This window comes from Pollicipes pollicipes, unplaced genomic scaffold (assembly GCF_011947565.3).
Source record: "Pollicipes pollicipes isolate AB1234 unplaced genomic scaffold, Ppol_2.1 Scaffold_4740;HRSCAF=5597_pilon_pilon_pilon, whole genome shotgun sequence".
In the NCBI taxonomy this organism is placed as follows: domain Eukaryota; kingdom Metazoa; phylum Arthropoda; class Thecostraca; order Pollicipedomorpha; family Pollicipedidae; genus Pollicipes; species Pollicipes pollicipes.
The window spans coordinates 36,696,399-36,713,676 of NW_023596545.1; the positions used below are offsets into that span (position 1 = coordinate 36,696,399).

General features: G+C 57.1%; 1 protein-coding gene across 1 annotated transcript in view; it reads left to right on the forward strand.

Moving 5' to 3' along the window:
• LOC119098555 (collagen alpha-1(I) chain) overlaps positions 1 to 17,278 on the forward strand; it is a 26,500-nt gene continuing 9,222 nt past the window's right edge. The window contains exon 1 of the mRNA XM_037221518.1: positions 1 to 106. Coding sequence (XP_037077413.1) covers positions 27 to 106 — 80 coding nt within the window. The 5' untranslated portion in view covers positions 1 to 26. The remainder of the gene's footprint in view (positions 107 to 17,278) is intronic.

Below are 17,278 nucleotides of genomic sequence, written 5' to 3' on the forward strand. Positions count from 1 at the left end.
CTCGTCGAGACCCGCCCCGCCGGGAGATGGCCGCCCACGGCTGCCTGCTGACGACGGCCGTGCTGCTGGCGGCGGCCGCGGCGCTGGCCGACGCCCGCCACCACAGGTCAGCTGCGTGGGTGCGGGTCAGAGGGCGCGGGGCGCTGCTGGGGTGGCGCGTACATGGGGAGTGTGATGTCCTTCCCATTTTGGGGGAGAGGTTCCGGGCCCATCCCCAGCTTGGGGTCAAACTCTCCCAATATTCAGAAGAAAGTAGGCTAAATTCGGAGAGAAAATGCATTTTTGGCTGTTTGGGGAAAATATTTTGTCGTTTCCCACTGTCCCCCCCCCCCTCCCCCTCTGTTATTTTGCAAAGCTGCACCCCTGGCAGCACAGGCTGTGCGAGGTCGTTGTTCGGTGTCGCACAACAGTTTGTTGGCAGGTCAAATGTTCTTGGTAGGCCACAACGACATGTCGTGAAACATCGTTGTCTTTTCAGAGTGGTAGGGTTAGTAGCCGAGTCTTAAAACCTACATCGCATGCCGGTTAGTTGTGTGACACCAGCCCTGGCATGGCATCGGTGGTGCCTGGCTGGCGCCAGGCTGGTGCCGGGCTGGTGCCGGGCTGGTGCCAAGCTGGTGCCGGCTGCGGTTCTCAGTACCGATATGGCGTGGTGCGATATCTGCCACGCGGGAAAAGAATGCTGAAAAACGGGTGTGGCCAACGTCCCGGAAGTGGCAGCCTTTTATGAAGAGATTCTGAACTTACCCTTATTTGGAGTAAAATTGGTGTGGTGTGGCTACACCTTCCATGCCGCATTTTCCATGTCTATGGCCAGCTGTGACACTCGGTTGAAAGTGGCAGGTCGGGTCAGGTCAAGTGACCCTCGTTCACAGCACCAGACATACCTCGGCCCAAGCCGTGCTCAGAAGGCACGGAGCGTCGGACGTACGGCACCGACGCGCCTTGCTTTGCAAATACGTTTCGCCCTACTTTTTGGTATGTGGGAACAACATCTTGCGTTTGATAGCGTTACCTTATGAAGTAGGTAAGCCCAGTCCTATGACTGCTGCGACGTCGGCAATGTGATTCACTTCCGCTACGCCTTGGCATTCAGTTTGCATTCGCCAGTCTGCCCGCTATCATGAATGCCATTGATTGTCGCTGCACATTACCCAAGTCCTGCGACAGTTGGACAGTTTCTTATCTTGCCGGCACCCGTTGCTCAAGGCCACAGTCCGCCCGCGTCCGCGCTACACGTTCGTCAGCCCCGAGCGCCGCCGTCGGCCGGCGCCGGGAGCTGCCGCGGCGAGCTGACCTGCCCCAGATCTGACCCGGCGCTCCGCTGGGCGCGCCCGAGGCGGACCGACGCATGGCCCGGCGCTCAGTGCTCTCCGGGGGGCCGTGCGGGCCGGCATAACACCGAACGGCAGGCGGCGGGCGATCGGTGCCGCCGGCTGGCGGAGAGACGAGGCGGGGTCGTGCCCTCTCCGAGCTGGGCATTCGGCGTCGAGTGCACGGAACAGGGCCACTGGTGCGTGATGCCGCGTGCCAGTCTCAGTCTGCATGCAAAGTTTGGCCGCGTCAAGTTAAAAGCACGTATGTCGCGGTGTTAAGCAATAAATCCGTACATGTGTTTGCCATTACATAGCAGTATTGCTCAACGTCGCGTTCAGGTGCCTCTTCTAAGTTGTGGTAGGCATATTCTCCATTTATAGAAACTAGACACAGCGAAGTTGCGGGCAACTCCAACTCTTGAAAATGCACTATCCCGCTTCCATCCACGCCTGTTTCTCAACTGTATATTCCAGCCTGTTTTCCCACTAACCGTAAATTGCGCGCGCATAGGCGTCTCAGAGCAGTCCCAGGGGACGGAATATCCCTATACCACGCGCCTCCCCTATCCAGCATGAAAGTCCCGCCACCGGATTCGCGGACACCGGTGCAGGGGTCGGCTGCCTGTAAGTAAACATCAGCAGGAATATGAGAAGTGAAGCTGATAACCGGCATACACAAGGAGGAGTCCGGCTATCCTGCAGCTTCATTTCCGGCGAGTTCATTGAATCGAGTGCGAGGAATGCTTTTGCACGATCCTCATCCCTGACTCATCCTCAGACATCATGTGATACACGCTCCCGAGGTCTGCAGAAGTGCACATATCGACGGCATTGTTCTGGCATCGTTCACTGCGTGGGCATCCACTGACATATGAAGTCGGCTTAAGGCTGCGCCGATAAAGGGAACCCGTCGGCAAACATAGCGATAGAACTGCTCCGAAACGCCTTCAGATACATCCGGTAATGACGCGTGAAACTGACAGAGTCATTAACAGCCACCACGCTCACCCGTCGTTGGTCTTACGCTGTGTGACATTAAATCACATCCGTGAGTAAATGTCACACAGGGTAAGAGAGGGAAAAGGAGAGAACACAAAGTTTAAGGGAAATAGCATGATGAGGGTAAATAGATGTATGTGTTTCTTCACCTTTACCATTCGGCCTCTTGTTATTGCCTATGTAAATGGAAATTTATATATATATATATATATATATATATATATATATATATATGACGGTTGTGTGAATGATGCATGTATACTACTGCTATACCTTCAGGCGCATGGCCAGGATTTCGCCAATGAGGCAAGTTAGACTGTGTCAGAGTTCTCACTCCCTTGAAAGATGTGCTGCTGGAAAAAATGAGAACGCGCGTTCCTGTCCAGTGGCGTGTACATACATCGGACTCGTAGTGATCAACAGACCCCTCACCATGCAGCTACAGAGAGATTACCCTCCCGCGCAAGCGGAGTGGCACCGTCAAACAAGGCTAACCATATAGAGAGAGAGAGAGAGAGAGAGAGAGAGAGAGAGAGAGAGAGAGAGAGAGAGAGAGAGAGAGAGAGAGAGAGAGAGAGAGAGAGACCCCTATGATGATCATCATCATCCACAGAGAAAAGTGGACGAACTGTGATAAAATAGCAGTGGATCCTACAATCAACCAACGAAATAAGATCCGCGGAGCTCTGCGGCCGCACGGGGCGTGCTCGGTGGGTCCGGGCCGGAGTTTCCGTTCTCCAGCGCACAGAGGCCTCCAGCCGGACGGCAACGATCTCCGGCTCGTCACCAGTGTCGGGCCTAATACGCCATCACTTGATAAAATATATGTTTGCATTATCATGATATGTGCGCAAGTAGGACAGAAGTATACGATATACATGTGTAGTCTTAGCTTTCTGACGAGAAAATAGTTGTAAAGCTTGATTATGCTACTGTAGATATCATGACGTTTTTTCATGAATGAGGGTACTTAAACTACAAACTGGCGGCGTCCGCGGTATCCCATACCGCCCTAAATTCGTTTTATTTGCCCAATTTTGTGTTTTTACAGAGACCCATTTTAGCCCAGTAAGGGCCTTTTAACCGCTCCAGGAACGGTAGGATCTCCTGGAATAGTTTTGAAGAGGTTTTATCTTTATTCTACCCTGTTTCCTCAAGAAATATTTATCTTAGCTCTCATGGATATGCATGTCCATTATATACATATATACATATATATATATATATATATATATATATATATATATATATATATACATATATTAAAACGCCCTTTTGGCGAGTGGAGGGGCTATTTGGCTTCCCGGCTCCTCAAGGGGATGCTAAGTCTGACCACCCTTTTTGTCCTCTATGCCCTTGACTACATCGTTATATGTACTACCAACACGATTACAGCAACAGGTCTTAAGAAAATAAAAACTGTTCCACATTATATCACGTGCGTTCCTGGGGCTTTAGACGCTCTCATCTGCTGAGATTATATGGCACCACCTGGCTCACATAGTGGCGGTGAGGGCGGGGACATCGCAGGAATCGAATCCCATACATATAGTTCCCCAAACGCACAGCTTAACCACTACGCTATCACTACCCACTATATCATCCCACGCGATGCGAAACGCCATGCTGCAGCCGTCACGCTACGAGTTGAAACTCCAATTTACAGGATGTGGGATGCGCATCTATCACGTTTGCCACGCGTGTGGAGGCAGGTAACGGCGGGGCCCCTGGCCGGGGGCCCTGGAGGCGGGGCCCCTGGTAACAGCGGGGCCCCTGGCCGGTGAGCCTCCCCGCGTGAGCGAGCCTCGGCGCGCCTCCCTTGGCCACTGGCGAGCACCGCGTCAGTCAGCGCGGCCGGCCGCCGACAGGCCCGCCACAACACCCGTCGCTCGCGGCCCGGCTGAGTCCGCGCTGACCCGCTGCTGAGTGACACGACAATCCGCGCGCGCGCGCCGGACGGCGATTTTTGCACGGCTGGAACCACCGGCCGTCGGGTGCGCCGCTCCGAAAACAAAGGAGCGACGTCGGCCGCCTGCTCGCGCTGAACGCTGAGTGACAGCCCGGCATGTCGGCTGCGGGCGGTCAAGCCATGCGGTGACCGGACTTAGCAGCTGAGCGGCCGGCGGCGGCCTGGAGCGCTTCTGTTCGGTGACGGCTCTGAGATTACGAACGTGACGTCGCCTGGGCGGCCTCGTCAAGCGGCGCCCTCGGTCGGAGACTAATTGGTCGGCGCTTATAAGGCGGCGGGCCGTCGGCCCGGTCCACGGCGTCGGTGCGGCGCCATTGGTGGTCACCCCACGGAGCGAGAGCGCCGGCCATTTGGCTATAATTGGTTGGACGTGTCGCGCCGCCGTGTGAGGGCTGCCGCGGGAGACGGCCGGCCCGCCTGGCCTCTGCGGCAGCGACAGCGGCGTCGGCACCCGGGTGTCAGGGTCTGGAGCTGAGAGCGAGCTGCCCGACCGCGAGGGGGGGAGGGGGGACAGTGGCGCGGGCGCCCGAGGGCCGTCATCTGGAACTGAGAGCGAGCTGCCGGACCGCGAGGGGGGGAGGGGGGGACAGTGGCGCGGACGCCCGAGGGCCGTCATCTGGAGCTGAGAGCGAGCTGCCGGACCGCGAGGGGGGGGGGGGAGGGGGACAGTGGCGCGGGCACCCGAGGGCCGTCACCTGGAGCTGAGCGCGCCGGCGGACCGCGGGGGGGGGGATGGGGGACAGTGGCGCGGGCGCCCGAGGGCCGTCACCTGGAGCTGAGCGCGCTGGCGGACCGCGAGGGGGGGAGGGGGGACAGTGGCGCGGACGCCCGAGGGCCGTCCCTGGAGCTGAGCGCGCTGGTGGACCGCGGGGGCGCGGCGTACGACATTCTTCATTGTCTCAGTAGAGTGATGAATCCATCGTGTATGAGTTTGCCCAAAGGGGGTTTTCATCGGTTTCATCGTCTGCAGAGCGCTGATAAAAATATGACTGTAATCTTGTCGCTGAGTGTTCAAGTGCAACGCATTCCCGTTTACGGGATAATCAGGACACGGGAATAGATGCTCAGGCAAATTGTCCGGGGGGATTAGTTCTTTGATGAGCCTGAGATAGCCTCATAGAGGTAGTGGCTTGGTGACAGCCGGCTCGGGTTGGCTCTGAAATCTCATAGAAGCTTGCTTAACGACAATGTCTTTCTTTTGAGTGAAAAATTTTAATAACGGCGTTGACAACGAACGAAGTGAAGTACGATTGCTGAAGGAAAAACGGCCACCGGAGAACCAGTAGGCCCGAATTCACCGATATAAATTACCTGTCTATTTCCTGTCCATTCAAGGGAACTTCTGAGCCTATTGAGCCAGTCTTTGCAAACTTAGCCTGAAAGTTAACGGCCTGATGAAGGAGCGAAGCTCAACACTTCTTTTCGACGTTAATGTAGGTGGTCAGATGTGTTGGACCTGAGATGCTGGCGTTCAATTGGCGAGACATGAAACAAGCGAGAGACTTGGAGTGACGAGAGGCGCCTTCCGCCGTTTCCCTCTGTAAATGACAAGATGGGCCGGCCTCAAAAATGACCAGGTGTACCAAACCGAGGCCCTATTCGACAGACCAACTTGCATATAGCCTAGTATTCACAGGGGCCACATGCCGCGCAACACAGAGGTAACACAAACAGCCCATTCGGCCCTTGGGGATGCCAACTAACCAGCTAGCCAGCCAGCCAGCCAGCCGCCCGGGTCCCGTGCGGTCCGGCCGCGTTCGCCGTCGGACCGTCGCTGAATGGGCGACCGCTGCGACGTGCCCCGAATATGGTGCGAGTCTCGGGAGGCTAACTCGGGCCGCACGCGGCGCCGGACGTGACGCTTCGGCCGCCAAGAGGCTGCGGCCCGGCCCCACGCGCCGCCCAACGCCCGCGTATGGATGTGAATGTGCTCCAAGATTGGGACGTGCGTGACAGGCGGCACGCGCGTGATGGCTGGCTCCCCCGTGGTGCTGTCACGGGTGGTGTGCGGACGGCTGGTGTTCTTGTCGCTGGTGGTGTGCGGGAGGCTGGTGGCCCTGTCCCTGGTGGTGTGTGGAAGGCTGGTGCTCCTGCCCCTGGTGGTGTGCGGAAGACTGGTGTTCCTGTCGCTGGTGGTCCTGTCCCTGGTGGTATGCGGAAGACTGGTGCTCCCGTCCCCGGTGGTGTGTGGAAGACTGGTGCTCCCGTCCCTGGTGGTGTGTGGAAGACTGGTGCTCCTGCCCCTGGTGGTGTGCGGAAGACTGGTGTTCCTGTCGCTGGTGCTCCTGTCCCTGGTGGTGTGCGGAAGACTGGTGCTCCCGTCCCCGGTGGTGTGTGGAAGACTGGTGCTCCTGCCCTTGGTGGTGTGCGGAAGACTGGTGTTCCTGTCGCTGGTGTTCCTGTCCCTGGTGGTGTGTGGAAGACTGGTGCTCCCGTCCCTGGTGGTGTGCGGAAGACTGGTGCTCCCGTCCCCGGTGGTGTGTGGAAGACTGGTGTTCCTGTCGCTGGTGGTCCTCTCCCTGGTGGTGTGCGGAAGGCTGGTGCTCCCGTCCCTGGTGGTGTGTGGAAGACTGGTGCTCCTGTCCGTGGTGATGTGCGGAAGACTGGTGCTCCTGCCGCTGGTGGTGTGCGGGAGGCTGGTGGTGTGCGGGAAGCTGGTGGCGTGCGGGAAGCTGGTGGTCCTGTCGCTGGTGGTGTGTGGAAGACTGGTGGTCTTGTCACGGGTGGTCTGTGGAGGACCGGTGGTCCAGTCACGAGTGGTCCGTGGGAGACTTGTCGTCCAGTCACGGGTGGTCTGTGGAGGATCGGTGGTCCAGTCACGGGTGGTCTGTGGAGGACCGGTGGTCCAGTCACGAATGCTGCGGAGGATCGGTGGTTTCTAGAGACTGGTCTGAGACTGGTCTGGTGGTCCATCACAGGTGGTCTGTGGTAAGATGCAAAGGCTAATGCGCGTGGTGCGTGCTGAGACATCTGCGTAAATAGAGAGACAGGTTAATAGTCTCGTTTCGTGAATGAATGTTTCTTGAAGAAAGGGACGATTAAGCGCAGGAGAAAAAACGGACAAGTCCTTATAACGCATCATGAAAGATGAGAAGCCAGGGGCATAGAAAATGCGGGAGTGTGAATTGAGGACACCGGAGCGAGGGATATGAATCAACCTTAAGATACGGCTCAGAATGGAAGAAGAGAGGAAGAGGGAGAGAGAGAGAGAGAGAGAGAGAGAGAGAGAGAGAGAGAGAGAGAGAGAGAGAGAGAGAGAGAGAGAGAGAGAGAGAGAGGGAGAGAGAGAGAGAGAGAGAGAGAGAGAGAGAGAGAGAGAGAGAGAGAGAGAGAGAGAGAGAGAGAGAGAGAGAGAAAGAGAGACAGAGAACGAGGGGCAGAAAGAGAGTGATTTTGATATCATGCATTGATGTGGACATGGGCTGAGCGCACATCAACAGCTCACGTGGCCATTAATCAACCTTTCTTGCTATCTGACTGATAAACTTTCCTAAGCTTAAGAAATTCCGAAGCGTTCGCCGTGGATAGGCCTGCGCATTTAGAGATAAACAGCCTCTATTCACGATCAAGACATGGCTTGGCATGACAACGTGATCTTAAAATCACTATAGCATTCTTGCGGCTGACAAATATCCGCAATAGCCGTTGCTCCCAGGCTTGCAGGTAACCGACGGAAGCCTTTGGGGTCGCTGTCGTCATGCCCCGGCCGGCTGAAAACGGTCGCATTGCAGACGGTGTTGGTCAGCCTCACCAGTCGCAGGCCTCACAGCTCAGGCACGCAGCCAGGCACGGCCTTCGCCGTCCTTCAGACCTCGCACTGGACAGTCCGGTTCGGCCGGCGTGCTGCGCGCGGCCGGCGGACCTATCGGCTCGTGAGTGCATAAATACCTCGGCGCGGCCATCCCACCTGCCAGCTCAGATCGCATACGACCCTATAAGCCCGCGCTCGGTCGGCTCCTTACAAGGCGCGAGACCACGCGGGCGGCAGCCGCGGAGCGCCGCGCCGCTCGGTCCGCGCCGCCGCGCTGGGGCACGCGCTCCGGGAACCGTGACGCGCGCCCGGGAGTCGCGCCCCAGACGCGCGCCGGCCGAGCGCGGTCGGCGATAGCCCGGGAGAGCGGCACGGGGGCGCCTCGCGACTGAAAGCTCTTGATGCGGAGCGACTGGCGGCATTGACGGCGCCGTCTCGCGGGCGCGCCGGCCGGAGATAAGGCGGCGCGCGGTCGTTTGTTACGCGTCGCGCGCGACCTGATCCAGCTCCGAGATAGGAGATGCGCTGCTGGGGCGGGTGGCTCAACCGGGCGGTCGGGTGCGACGCGTGCACGGAGCGCCGCCGGCAGCCGATCGGTCACGAGGCTGGCGCTGAGACCGGAGCCGCCAGGTGCAGTGTTCTCTGCCGGTCTGAACTGTGTTTTTTGCTGCTGTGTAGTGTGTTCTCTGCCGGTCTACAGTGTGTTCTCTGCTGCTCTACAGTGTGCTTGCTGATCTGCAGTGTGTTCTATGCTGTTCTCAAGTGTTCTATTTTGCTCTGCAGTGTGCTCTTTGCTGATCTACAGTGTGTTCTCTGCTGATTTACAACGTGTTTTCCGCTCCTCTGCAGTGTGTTCTCTGTTGCTCTGCAGTGTGCTCTCTGCTAGTCTACAGTGCGTCCTCTGTTGCTCTACAATGTGTTCTCTGCTGTTCTGCAGTGTGCTCTCTGCTGCTCTGCAGTATGTTCTCTGCTGCTCTGCAGTGTGTTCTCTGCTGGTCTACAGCGTGTTCTCTGCTGCCCTACAAGGTGTTCTCGGCTGTTTTATAGTCGGGTCATGCATGAGCTGAACTCGGGCCAACAGATAAGCCTGGTGTGATACGTGCATGATACGCGTGTGATACGTGCACCGTGCGCTCCTGGTTAGACAGCGCAGCATACGTGGGAGGTGCGCCGTGCCCTGTTCCGTACACTGTGTGAACAGTGCAGCGGCGGCCTGATCCGGCCAGTCATCGCTTGCCGTTCTCCTGTCCGGGCCCAGCTCGAGGAGCCTTGTCTCCGCTATGGGAGCAGCTCGAAAGTCCTCTTGCGGACCGCCTGGAGGGATGTCAGTTTCTGGGCGACGGCTCATGCCAGGTCTGTCCGATCGCATCCAAATCGCGGCGACTTTGAGCCGGGAGGGTGGGTGTGGCCGGATGGGATGGTTGGACCGTCCCCACGGACAGTGTGCCTTGACACTGAAATGCGCTATAAATCCTTAATCCCCTTTTCAGCGATCGGAAACTACGTTCAGAAATAACTATTCACTAGTGTATATATATATATATATATATATATATATATATATATATATATATATAAATATGCTAGCTAATGACGGAGGTTGAAAAGGGGTGAGCTAAAATTGGCGCGAAGGGCATTTATTACGAGCCACAACACGTTGCTGGGCTGAGGTTTAGCAGGCGTTCCACCGCGCTCCAGGGCGTGGGTGGGTTGCCCGCATAGCATCACAACGGCTGTTACTCAGATAACCGCCCACGATGTCCAACATTGAATGCATGCCTTCAAACGCTTTAACGAATTGCAAAATGAATACCGAGCTGACATGATAGTATTTACTGGGGAGTCGCGCATACCAGTCGTGACTGGGTGCTGGCCGGATTGCCCGCATCCTTGAGTAGACGCATCGCAGACACTGTGTCCATGATGTGTCCATCTCTGCGATGACAAGCGAAAGCACACGTACAGCTCCGTGAGCTCCCGCAGGGCCGGCGGGAGGTCACGTTCGAGGTCAGACTTGGGTCAGCGTCAGCCGCCGTCGTCACGTCGGCGGTGACCCGGGGTCAGCCGACCTTGCCCGCCGTCCCTGACGCTGTCGGCGGCGCGTGCCACTCCTTGCAGACGGTTTGCAGCTCAGCCGCAGGCGGGAGGGGACTGCGGGGGGGGGGAAGGCGGCGCGCGCTGTTGCCAGCCGGCCGGCGCCGCCGTCGGGTAGAGTGAGCGGCAGACGGCCTGACGCCCCAGGTGGGCCAGTCAGGCGGCACTTATCAGGTCGTGCCGGCACTGCCACACGCTGCGAAACATGGGTGTGGTTTCCTGTTCAGTTCCCCTGAGCTTTGAGCAGAAATTTGGACAAATCCGGGGAGAACACGTTTGTTGGCGTGTTTTTTGGTAATGTTTCGTGATTTTTACTGTTCAGCCCTCTCCCCTCACAGCTTAATAGGCGAAACCACGCCCCTGCCGTGAAGAGTGTGGACAGAGGAGCATACAACAGTTAGATACCAGTAAACGTTTTCTCAAGTCGAAAGCATGGTTATGAGACTGGAATGTCTGACACTTGAAGTTAATCAGCTGGATGGTGCTTCTTCATTCGCATGTAGTAGCACCGGACACCAGCAGCCTCTCCACTTTCGAAGAGTAAAATGGAAGGAAAGGCGTCGCCAGGCGCTTTGTTAGGCTATCTTCGAGGAAACTGTCAAAGCAGTGGAATTGTCATGACGGCTCAATCAGACGCAGCTTTTGGCACACGTGTCGCAACGCGGCTGCGGCAGCGCGTGACGCTTTCAAACTAGATACGGCCTCCATTCTCCAGCCATGTCAGACATTCTCGGGTCGTGTCAGAAGCCCGTCACGATTGCTTGAGTTATATATAGCCGGTTTCCTGTTTGGGGCACCCACCTGCAGTCCTGCGGTCTGTTGCTGGGTGACTCCAGCGCAGCCGACCGAGCACCCGTCTAGCTCAGCTGGTACGTCTCACGTGAACAGCTGTGGTATTGGAGGTGGGACTTCGGACTGGGGGACTTTGCGGGCTGGGTAAACCCATGGGTACCCATACAGGATGGGTAGCGGGTTGAATCGGGTAAAAATTTGGGGAAAATTGCGGCTATGGTTGCAGGTATGAGTAAAACATTTGCGTTACGTTCGCGTAAATACTTTAGGGCCACCGGTGGTTATTGGCTCACTCCCATGGGTGGCGGGTGGATTGCGTAAAGGAAATCTTGCCCGCGCAGGCCTCTCCCTCGTGTTCACTAAAGATTGAGCCATAGCATATATATATATATATATATATATATATATATATATATATATATATATATATATATATATATATATATATGTGTGTGTGTGTGTGTGTGTGTGTGTGTGTGTGTGTGTGTGTGTGTGACCCTGAATAGGATACTTCCATAATTCACAAAGCTACACTATTCGAAAATTGATTAGAGATGAGTCTGGTCGCACGTAGCAGTTCCTGTGGAAAAAAGTAAAGCAGTCGATCAATCTGTGGTTTTCATAACTGACTAGGTTCCTAACTAACTTCCATAGGTTTTCATAACTGACTAAAGGATTGTAAAGAAGCGTAGACATCGTGGGCGAACATGTTGCAGAGCCACGGGGTTTCACACCTTTGTACGCTTCATGACACGCGCCATTTCCCCTAGGTTTTTCTCACGGTATGTCTACTCGAGATCACATCTCGGTTGGACCACCACACACACACCGGCGAACTGCCGCACACAACGCCGCCAGAGAGAGACTCCCCTCCCCCCCCCCCCCCGCCACGCGCCCGAGCAGCACCCCTTTACTCCTTCCAAGGCTTATACCCGCAACACGATCTGCGTGCGACTGGCCGGCGCCACCGTGACGCACCGCCCCGAGCCGTGATTGTTCTCCTCACCCAGATATGAGTCATCGCCCCACTCGCATTACATGCTGACACGCTGACCCGGGGGCATGGTCCACCGCTACAGTATATTTCATTAAAACCGATTTCGTAAATATGACGTTCCTCGGTTTCCGGTTGTTACCGGTGCATCTATGAGCCATCCAGTGCCGTGGTAGCTCGGTGATTTATATTCGCCGTATTTAGTATTATTAAATTTAACTCTGTGATTTACATTCGCAGCATATTCGCCTTATCGCGCGGATATTCTCACGGCTGTGGTTGCCGAGCTCTGATATAAATACATAAAACCCCAAAACTACGGATCCTTGGTTTGCGTCCAAGCCCACACGACCGGCTCCTCGTATCTTTTCATGCCCCGCCAGTACGATTGTCTGTTTTACGCTGTGCCAGTGCGAGCCTGGTCGTCGGGATTTGGGCCTGGCTTTGTCTCATGCTGCGCAAACTTTTTTCCCTTTCGGTACGCTTTACGTTTCCCATACGTGTCGGGTACAAAAGGCTATATTTTTTTTCAAATTGCGATGAAGCCGAACATAAACGGCGGGAAGCAGCTTACATGAAAGCGTCTGTACAGATAAAAAGCGCGGCTTTGAAAGCACCTACCTCTTGTCTTGAGAGGCTGCATACCGCTGTGATCGGCGGGCGCTAATATTGTATTGTAACCAGGTAACTATGTAAGGCATGTTAGTATGCAAACATGTATTTTCAAGATATCTTGATTATAACTTCCAGAGACCATACCGGCTGTTGGCGTGGTGGGCCGGACCAAGCTGCTCAACTTGAAAATTTTGCACTGTTCACGTAGGGCCCGCCCTGCATATGACCTCTCCGGCAAAATATACGTGTAGTGACAAAGGACGCTGTAACAGAGGCACCTGATAGCAAGACCTTAGGCCTGAAAACGCCGAGTTTTATATAACCTTCATGTTAAATGGTCATTGATTATCCGCCAGTGTGAGCAGCGAGTGTTTATTTATACACATGTGTTCCTGATGAGCCAGGCTAATAGGTCATCCTGTCAACTGGCCTAGTGTGTAACTCCTATGTGTATCGGTGCCAGGATATAAATACGTGGGAAGCTACACACATGCGTGAACGCGTACACGTGAAAATGCATCACAAACTTTTTAGCCGGTGCCGTTATCGGCCCGCTCGCCACGCTTGCTTCTTTTCCGACCACGATCCACGTCAGCACCATTCTCACAGCGAAAGGCGCGTGGCGGTGGCGTCGGCGACGTTTCGGCATCTGAATTGCAATGCGTCTCAGGCTTGGCGGTTTAGCCTAACTGCTGATCTCTAGTCACGCGCCCCCGTCCGTGACCTGTACACAATGGCCCATCGCGGGTGGAGATGGAGCGCCGATAGGTGCTCAGTCGCCGTTTTCTTCAAACGCGGCCGGCGGCGTCGACGTCATTTGTCATCCGCCGTCGGCGGGTCGCGACGGTGTGGCCCAGCCGAGGCGGGCTCCGGGCGGGCGTGACCTATGATCCTGCAGAGGACATGGCTGGTGCACGCGCACCGCTGTCCTGTTGGCTTCTGCTGTATTCGTGGCGATATATGTAACTTAGGTGGCATCTGCTGTCCTCCTGGTGATCTCTGGTGCATTTCATGCTGCCTCGCTGTCACGCTGCGATCTGTTCAGATTTATTCAACGCCGATAGTTTCACGCCTCTCTCGGGGTATCGGCGATTGTGGTGAGAACCTCGCGGGCCTCATGACGTATCGAACGTTCCCCGTTTCTTATTTCCGACTACAGTCGTTCCATTAGGTGCAGATGGACGGCGTGCCGTGATTAGCGGTGTTTGCCTCGACCAATTGGAGCGGCCCTCCTCTAGTGACGTCACCGCAGCGTGTTGTCCGTCGGCGCGCGGGCCGTGCTGTCAGCGACGCGACTGGTCCCCGGCATGTCACACCTCGTGACGAGGCGGGGGCGGCGCGCGCCGCCGCGGGCGTCACCCGTCGACAGGCTGCCGCCCAGATGGATGTCGGTCTGCCGCCCCGCCGACAGCCTGACCGCGAGCGATGCTGGCACCGCCGGCGCCGGGCAGCAGACGTCCGCTGCTGTGAGTCAGGAGCAGGGCGCGTGCCGCTGAGGTCATGGGTCGAGGGGGGGGGGGCAGCTGGACGACCGCGAGCCCTTCGAGGTGAGTCGTCGTGGCCGAGAGATAGGGGGCGGGGGGGGGCAGCTGGACAACCGCGAGCCCTCCGAGGTGAGTCGTCGTGGCCAAGAGATAGGGGGGGGGGCAGCTGCGAGGATGTGGCGTCGCGGTGACCCGTGGTTTGGTGACTGAGTGATGTTTGGACGGAAACCTGGCAGACAGGCTTCTCTGGAAGTGCTCGGCTGGTGTCGACGCTCGCGCAGCAGAATCTGTCAGTGATCATATCGCTGACACTTGCCATTTCAATTACTCACGCATTTGGCATGAACGCTAACAAGAAGCTGCCGTGAACAAATTGGCACCGAGAAAAACTAAAACGTCACACCACAGGAGGCTGAGGCGGGGTGACCTTCAGTGCGCAAGTTTGGCGTCTGGCATCATTTGCATCGGTGTTGAAATGTAAACCCACTCACTGAATACATGTCAGCCTAGCAAGAAGCGACACTGATGTGTGTTACGTGTCCACCGGAGGCAGAACCCGCCCTGCTCCGAGCATGTTCCAGTTAGCACAACCGATGAAGACATGCTCCCGTCGTCAACAGGTCCCGCCCACGGCTGGAGTGTTCAGTGGCGTTGACAATCTCCAGCATTTGGGAGCCGACTTCTGCTATCCAAAATCATTCCGGGGGGGACTGCAGGCGCGTAGCGACTTAAAGCTCTAGAAGTCCGAGGCTAAAGAGCAGAGAACTCCCCGAGCTGGCCGGCAACCCAGCGGCCTGTGACTGCTTGGGATGAAGGGGGGGGGGGGGGGAGTGGAGATGGTCCTACCGACCTCGCCATCAACAACAGGAGCCTCCGGCGGGCGGGGGCCGGCGCGGTCGGCGCCGGCGCATTGTCCGTTGCCAGTCGTGCGAGACGCGCAGGCCAGGGGGCGGGGGCGGGGACGCGGTGGGAGGTGCGGGCACGGCCGGCGTATGGGCCTGCTCGGTGGCGGGTACGCGTCGACGGCCGCCCGGTCACGTCTGCGTCGACTAAGACGATGAGGCTCCGAATAAACCACGCACCACGGAAGGCCGATAGAGAGTTCGCGGACTTGAACCGGTTTGTAAAATTTGTAAGCACTTGCAAGGGTGCGAGGTCGTGGTACAAAAGCTACTTAAGGGTATTGCCTTTTCATAAGCTATTAGGTGCATTTGGCAGGCAATTTTTAATTCACCTCTGCTATTCCTTTCGATAAAGGCGTGTTGCCGAAATATCAGCACATCTATGTCTCCGTTCTCCTGGCTTTTCTCCGAAGAATGAGGCTATAACTCTTGTCTTATCTATGTAGCACTGTTGCATATTAAAGACGCCGTTTAACCCATAAAATGTCAGTACGCACCAAAACTGCGCCATTTTTTCGTCTTCAGCATGACGTGCCACACCTTGATCACTGCGTGCGTATAAATGTGTGATAACGAGCATGGCTGTGATGGAGAGCAGGCGCTCCTGGCTATCCACCCACGGCTGGCGGCGAGGGACAAACATTCCAGCCGCCACCGGCTGATGCACCTTGGAGCTCCAACTCGCAAACACCCCAGCGGCAAAGGACGGTCGGGGTGCGTGCGGTGGCCGGCGGACAAAGCTCGGTCACGGCGGGCGCTCTATCAGCCCGCTGCCAGCCGGAGACTGCAACGCCGCTCCCCACCGGGACAGCTAGCACCGGAGCGGTGACGGGGCACGGCTAGCCTTTTGTCGGCGGCCGGAAGCGGCCGGGCGGCCGAGAGGGACATCCATCACCAGCTGGCGCGGCGGGTCGACCAGGTCTGCCGATGCTGGCCGGTTCAGCCGCGGCGTCTGGGCCGGACAGCGGCGCAGGTGAAGGAAGACCGACAGCCGGACGGGCGGACCGTACAGCCGGACAGCCGGACCGGACAGCCGGACAGCGCCGCAGCTGAAGCCCAGCCGTTTCTGGACCGGGAGCGGCTGGGCCGGTCCGCATGGGTGCGGGACACGGAAATCACTGCGGGTCGAGGCTGTAACGCCCCACGGTCAAGCTCAATTGACTTGCATGTCATTTTGGATGGCCTCCACCGCGGCCATCAACCGGGCGCCAATTATCCCCTAATGGAGATCAGTCCCTGGTGACCATATCGCAACAAAGACGGGATACTTCACACATATGTGAACATCCAAAGAAGCTCACTTCATCACGGTGTAAGGTATGTTTGGTTAGTGGGCGGACGGCAGGGTGTCGTGAAGACATCGCAGCATAGTTATTAGCCGGCCGACGTATATATTGTGACTTGGCGGCACCGTGTTAAAGTGCCCCTTTACGGCAGGCCCTTTTGCGAGCCTCCCACCATAAATTCAGGCCGAGGACATGCAAACATAAAATATCTCTCAACTCTGCCGAGCCTTGGTTGGGCCGTCCTTAGGAGGGGTGGATGTCATCGCGGCGCTGTATACGGTACAATGGCCCGTTGCGAGGTTGCAGACGGCGGTGTCACAGGATGGGGAGCAGGCGTGGAGAGCGGGAGGGGGGGGGGAGGCCCAGTCTGTCGTGTCACCTCACGTCCGGTCCCGGCTTCAGGCTGAGGCGCTGTCCCCAATCACGGCGTGCCGGAAGCAGGGCCAGATTCGAGCCGTGGCGCGGTGACTGACTCACGATACCACGCCCGGAGACGCGCTGAGTGAGCGATGCCCGTCGCCCGGCGCGCTCACCAGCACGGACCGAAGGCTCGGGAGGGCCCTAGATCGCTCCCGCTCCACAGCCGACCCGGCACGTTCACCAGCACGGACCGAAGGCTCGGGAGGGCCCGAGATCGCTCCCGCTCCACAGCCGACCCGGCACGCTCACCAGCACGGACCGAAGGCTCTGGAGGGCCCGAGATCGCTCCCGCTCCACAGCCGACCCGGCGCGCTCACCAGCACGGACCGAAGGCTCGGGAGGGCCCGAGATCGCTCCCGCTCCACAGCCGACCCGGCACGCTCACCAGCACGGACCTAAGGCCCGGGAAGGCCCGTCCGATATCGCTCCTGCTCCAAAGTCGAGCGGCTTATTTGCATGCAAGGTGCCTGTCACTAAGCGAGGAAGTCATCGTGACAGGGCTGAGATGATGGCCTCGTCTGTAGAATTGGGGCCACACTCGTGACCTCGCCTGTGGAGCATTTGCTATCGTGTTATATTAGATTTTATTTCATGACAGGCAATGCTGCTATGGTAATTGCCGTCATGATTGTAGCTGTAGACACTGGGACGCGGCT